Raw genomic sequence first — 6,765 nt, forward strand, 5'->3', positions numbered from 1 at the left:
GGATAAAAGAGCATGGACCAAATTCGTGCATGGGGGAGAAATCCAACAATGAAGAATTGCATTTTTTTATTTATTTGTTAAATTGTTGAAATATTCTTTTATGATGTAATATTGCACCCTACACCATTTTCATGGTAATTGGGTTTTTTGATAATATATATAAAGACACAACAGTCCCGAAGAACTTCGTGCATCAACAGAGGCAGTCTTCCAGGATTTAGAAAACCGCCCTTTTATAATATGTATGTATGTATGTATATATGTATATTGTCTTTATTTCCAACTAAACTTACATCAATTAGAGAAAAACAAACAAAAATACAATTGATATACGTGTTGAGCAAGAAATATGGCGAAGTCCAGATGAGTCCCCTAGGAGACTCCCTGATCCACTCAACCATTGAATCGACAGTGCTTCATTCTGAATAATAGGAAAAAATTAACAAAAAGAGAAGGATAAAGAGAAAAAAAAAAAAAAATTAATAACACATTCTTATCCATGTACAACCAAAACATTCCTTCTGTATCCGGGATAGAGAGGCATTCATCGCAATTAAGTTATGTTTGCATTGACAATAATTTCCTTATAACATTTCCTGAAAGCTGCTCTAGATAGTTTCATCAAAGATTCAGGGTGACTATTGAAGAATCTTGCAATATTGAAAGAGAAACCTCTTTCAAAGATCGAGGTTTTATGATATGGTGGAGTGATTTTTCCCCTGAACCTAATATTAAGATTATGCACGTGCGTTCGGAAGATGATTTTCTTATAAAGGTAAGGTGGGCGTTGGAAAAAAACAATGTCTCTGTAAAAACATGCACAATGCAGTTTTCTCCTTTCTTCCATACTCAACCATCCTGCCTCCCTGAGTCGTGGAGAAACTGATTCGAACTTCCTCACACCATAAATCAGTCTCAGACATGCATTTTGAATCATTTGAATTCTTTTCTTATCATAGTAAGAGAGGCAGTTCCCATAAACAACATCGCAGTGATTGAACATAGACAAAACCAATGAATCGCAGAGTAAAATTTTAAGTTTACGTGAAATGAATTTTCGGATCTTATAAATGTATTTTATTTTAATATATGCTCTCTTTATGCACTCTGTGACATGAGAACCAAATCTGAGGAAGCTATCAAACGTCACACCCAGATTCCGAGCTGTTTCCTTTACTGGCAGTTTGACACCATCTACTTCAACACTCACCAAGTTTTTCACCCTTACAACCTGTGACTTAGGTCCCAAAACCAAAAGAGAAGACTTATTCGCGTTCAGCAAGAGAGAGTGCTCAAGAGCCATTATTCTCAGTGACTCTATTTCTTCACTCAATACCTTGGAGCTTTCGACAGCATCACCACTAACAAATGATAGGTATACCTGTGTATCATCAGCGTAATATTGAGCTGAACATTTATTTAATGCCCTTGGCAGCCGAGACGTATAGATCGCATAAAGAAGCGCCGATGGAACAGAACCCTGAGGCACCCCACGGATTAGTTCAACAGCGGCAGATATTTGTGAGCCAATTTTCACACACTGGGTTCGTTGTGATAAAAAATTTTCGAAAAATCGCACCGCTCCATCACCAAGCCCGACAAAGTGCAAAATTGCTAGAAGTAGTTCGTGGTCGATCGTATCGAATGCCTTAGTGAAGTCCAGTAACGCCAAAGCCGTAACCTTGCCGTCATCCGCCGCCCGCAAAATATCATCAGTAACATTAGTTAGTGCCGCCGAACATCCGTGACCCCTTCTAAATCCCGACTGACACTCAGGAAGAATGTCATTGTTCTCAACAAAATCCGATAGCTGCTGGTTTATTATTTTCTCCAACATCTTCGATACGCTAGATAATATACTGATGGGACGTAAATCCCTGTACTCTCTCGGGGTTGGGACTTTCGGTAATGGTACAATTAGTGCTTCTTTCCAGCATTTCGGAAAAACAGAATGGAGTATACAATAATTTATTATATGTGTAATAAAAGGTAGTATGAACGGACAACAAAGTTTCAAAATATAAATGCTAATACCATCCACCCCCTCTGATCCCGATTTTATCCCTGTAATCGCCTTCAGCACCGTAATCTCATCTACCTCTGCGAAACAAAATGGAGCGATTGTACAATCTGAAACGTTGCTTTTATATAGGTTCAAGGTTGATGAGTCAACCGACAACGGGACATTAACGGCTTCAGTAAAAAATTTAATAAGTTCGTCTGGTTTTTTGAGATCCTCAGGTATTTCAGAACTTTGCTTAGAGTTGATGACTCCGAATCTTTTTAACTTTTTCCATGAATCGGTGCCATTCTGGAATTGACGTTCGAAGAACACTTTCTTCTCCCGTCGTATCATTAAAGTTGTTTGATTTCTCAAGCTCTTATAATACTCCCAATGCTGGACCTTTCTACTACGTTTGTAACGCAAAAGTGCCTTATCCCTCATGTGAATGGCAGCACGAATGCTGTCAGTCAACCATGGTTCGTTACTTCGAGAAAACCTAGCTAATCGTCTTGGTGCATGTATATCTAACAAGGAAACAATACAAGAATTAAAAAATTCAACCTTTTCATCAATATCCCCCAATTCATATACGCCACGCCAGGGAATAGCCTGCAAATCAGCATAAAATTGCTGACCATTCATATTCTTATAATCCCTATACTCTCTAGTTAAAACCCTCTTCCGTACACCTGGAAAGTTCAGCTCACAGTGCACAAGATCATGATCTGATAGGCTTGGTACATGAAGTGTACCAGATGACTGAGTGCCCATATCCTTGTCCACCATAATCAGGTCCAAAAGAGTGGACGAATGAGCTGTATCTCTGGTCGAAGCATTAATGAGCTGTGTTAGATTGGTTGATTCCAATACCCTATACAAGTCAGATACATACTTCGAATGTACATCAAATAAATTTATATTGAAGTCACCAACGCAAATAATATTATCACACTGAGGGCACAACTCCGAAAGCGCACTCTCAAAATTTTCCAAAAAAGCAGCCACATTGTAGCCTGGCGGTCTGTAAATACATCCAATGATAAATGTTTTTTTCTTAATGATAAATTTTACCCAAACTTGTTCAAAGCCATCACATCTCTCAACAGACAAACCCTGTATACTTATAGTATCCTTTACATATATTCCCACGCCGCCCCCTCTACTTATTCTATCTTGCCTCACAAATCTGTACCCTGTGATCGAAATTGACTGAGAGTCAGTGTCATCATTCAACCAAGTCTCGGATACAGCCACCACATCATAATCCTCTCTCAAAATGACCCCTCTGAAATCATCGATCTTAGGCACTAATGATCTTATATTTAGGTGAGCAACTCTGAAACCCCTCATGTGGTGAACAATCACGATGAACGCCACTCAGACATAGCAACTAAATAATTTCAAGTGATAAACAAAAGGAAATTGAACTTAAATAAATTTATGTATATACGAGGAAAAGAGAAAAAAAAAAAAAAAAGCAAAAAAAAAAGGATAACAAACAGAAAGGACCTTATTTTCGTGTTCTCCTCTTGGGCCTTCCCTTATTCTCCAATGAAGTAGCCGGCCTCTCCGCTCCTGCTATACCATCCAGATCTGCTTCGCATCGTATGAGTTTTCTTGTTGTTCCCATTCTTGTGTAAATACTGCCGTTCCAAGTCCAAACATTCCGAGTTCCCAGCTTCGATGTACATTTTTTGAGCAGAGCGTAGTTATGACTTGTAAGATTTTCGGTTAGTATCAACTTTGATCCCCTCAACTTGCTCTTGTTTTTATATACTTCATCACGTGACTTCATAGATGAAAAGTGAATTAATACTGCTCCAGTAGAATTTGGTTTATCGGATTTATTCTTGAGCCGGTAACAATGCTCGATCTGCAAGTCGTCTTGTTGTAGACTGAGATTACTATTTAAAGTTCTTTTTAAAGTTTCGGCTAGATTTTCTCCACGTTTATCTTCCAGCCCCAACAGTCTCAGAGTTTTGCATTTACTTTGTTGATCAAGTAAGTTCAATCGTTGTTCAATCATGGTATTTTCCCGCTGTAAGTCAACTATCTGGGATTTTAGCATATCATTTTCTTCCTGAAGTGAATTCCACTCATCTTTCAGTTTATCAAACACCATATCAGCGACAGCCTCGGCAAGAGTTGATACGAGTTCCTTATCGCGGAACATGTTCTTGATTATTTCTTTCATGTCGGCTTCTTGTTGTGAATCTAATCCCATTTTTAAAATATACGATGAAACTATTGAGAATTCTGAATAACCAGGTTCACAAGAGAGAATATTCGATATATGTGCCTTATTCCTGCTATTCTCGGAATATTAACAAGCGTAATTTCATACGAAATAAATGAAAAACATCGGAGCGAAGTGAAATGCGACTATATCAGATGATAGCACATGACTATATCCTATATATATTATATATATATATATATATATTATATATATATATATTAAATGCACTCAGGCCTATTGAAAAGTTTTGTCCATAATGTATTAGGGGAAAGTGGACAGCAATTTCAACAGTTTAATCTGTAAGATATTATGCAATGTTTATGAATTTTTATATTATTTATTTGTTGCTATTAGGTAGGTACCTAGGTTTTGTTTTTTATGTTAGTGATGAGTGTATTATCTTTGTTTGCTTACTCTACTATAAATGAAAATCACAAATGAAATTTATCCAACTGATTCTTTTTTTTATATGGGAAATCCATTGCCCATTAACAAAAAAAAACATTATTATTTGATGTTTTAGTGTTTTTTTAACATTTCTGAACATCTTACCTACATAGTATCATACATCATTTTGAAGGAAAAAAAAAACGAATTCAACTAAGTAATGATATATAGGGTGTTCCATTAAAAAAAATATAGGTTTGTGTTGAATCTTCAAAACCATAACCCGAAAAAAAATATTGAATACGCCACTGGATTCTACGCAGAATTCTGATTCAGACATAGTTTTCACCTCAGCATTATTTCTAATAACTTCGGAGATAAAGGAGGGGTACGAAAAGTATCAATTTCCAAAATCATCCTGTATTTCTTGAACGGAAACAGTTATGCAAAATCTGATTAGACCAACTTGAGTTTAATGAAAAAGTAGGACAGGAACGTGAAAACCGCAAGGCTCTATCTTAAATAACAAGCGAGAAACCTGGCTGTCTCACCCAAAATGGGATGCACTGTACAGTTAATGCATCTTTGATGATTTTTAATGATAAATTCCTTCTTGTTGTTTCTGAATAAAATACGTTGGCATTCGGTACTCTGAATTTCCACACATGTAATTTTTGTTGATTGTTTTGTTTCAATATATTGAACACGTTGTGGAAACCGTCGCTACAATCGTACGCAGTTCAATTTCGTTTTATTTGACATTCCCAGCACTTTAACTTTATTGCTCGAATCAAAAATCGCCTCCCCCTGTATATAACAACGCTTTCGGAGTCAATGACAAGGCAAATAACTCTCCTTTTAATTACTTGGAAGAAAAACGAATAATTAAAGAAAATACTCATGAGAGACAGCCAGGGAGGCGGCGCAAGACAAATTAAAAAGTTCTTAATTGAACATTCTTCCAGCGGATAGAAGAGCTAAAGAGGGTGCTCGCTTAAAAATACTGCCGCCAAACTTAATTAATCACCCTAAAAATCTGCAGTCAGGTCACGTGGCAGCAGCGCCAATTGATCTTTTACTTTGCGCAGCTCATGCAAGACTTGCAGGGCCTTTGGCGGGAGCAGGTATCTCTTGGTAGTTTAGTTACCAAAATCGGTAAGACGTTTATGGTAACGTGGAATTCATCCGCACAAATATATATTATAGCTTGATTTAACTGGAATTCAGAACATCATTCTTCAAATGTCGTCCTCAGTAACTAATATTTTTTGTAGTGAATGTACGAAACGTACAGAAAATCCCTCAAATGGTCATCATAACAGGCCATTTGAAAAGTCCTTGGTTTACCATAGTAAAACACATTTTTTTGAAAAAATTCGATTTTATTATTCAACATGGTTGCCTTCAAGGGCGATACAGAGATTATATCGATCTTCTAACTTTTCGATACCATTTTCGTAGTACGATTTGTCTTTCGCTTCAAAATGAGTCTCAGTTTCGGCGATTACTTCTTCATTGGCGCTAAATTTTTTTTCAGCGAGTATTCTTCTGAGGTCTGAAAACAGGAAAAAGTCGCTGGGGGCCAGATCTGGCGAATACGGTGGATGCAGGAGCAATTCGAAGCCGAATTCATGCAATTTTGCTATTGTTTCCATTGATTTGTGACATGGCGCATTGTCTTGATGAAACAGCACCTTTTTTTCTTCAAATGGGGCCGTTTTTTAACAATTTCATCCTTCAAACGATCCAATAACGCCATATAAAAATCGCTGTTGATGGTCTGGCCCTTTTGAAGGATATAATGAATATTATACTTTGCGCATCCCAGAATACTGATGCCATAACCTGACTGTGTGTGTTTTTATATTTTTAAAGATGTGTTGGAAGACTCCACTAGAATATTCAATGGGGATAAGTAAGGGGTTTTCCTTGTGTCCTAACGCAGACAAAGTCCTCGGGCAGAAGGGCTGGAAAAATTTCTACGTGATTAAGTGCGGCAAGGGGAAAGAAAACATCACTGTCTTTATAACATTCAAAGCAGAAGGAGCAATATGGGCTTCTTTGGTATAGTATTTCCTTATGTAAGACCACCTAAAGCCCTTGTAGAAAATGTTCCTAGGAATTGGGTTATTAG

At 37.2% G+C, this 6,765-nt stretch overlaps 1 protein-coding gene across 1 annotated transcript; it reads right to left on the reverse strand.

The window, feature by feature from the left end:
• Window positions 1-246: 246 nt before the first annotated feature.
• On the reverse strand, window positions 247-4,404 carry LOC123686323. Its single transcript, XM_045626380.1, has 2 exons — window positions 3,515-4,404; window positions 247-421 (listed from the first exon to the last, which is right to left on the reverse strand). The coding sequence occupies exon 1, from the start codon at window positions 4,227-4,229 to the stop codon at window positions 3,516-3,518; it is 714 nt and encodes a 237-aa protein (XP_045482336.1). The 5' UTR covers window positions 4,230-4,404; the 3' UTR covers window positions 247-421; window position 3,515.
• Window positions 4,405-6,765: the final 2,361 nt, after the last annotated feature.

The sequence above is a fragment of the Harmonia axyridis genome, chromosome X, assembly GCF_914767665.1.
Source record: "Harmonia axyridis chromosome X, icHarAxyr1.1, whole genome shotgun sequence".
NCBI classification, from domain to species: Eukaryota; Metazoa; Arthropoda; class Insecta; order Coleoptera; family Coccinellidae; genus Harmonia; species Harmonia axyridis.

Bases quoted from the DNA above. Each gene is read 5' to 3' on its own strand.
- LOC123686323 (XM_045626380.1), bottom strand. From the start codon at position 4,229: ATGGGATTAGATTCACAACAAGAAGCCGACATGAAAGAAATAATCAAG.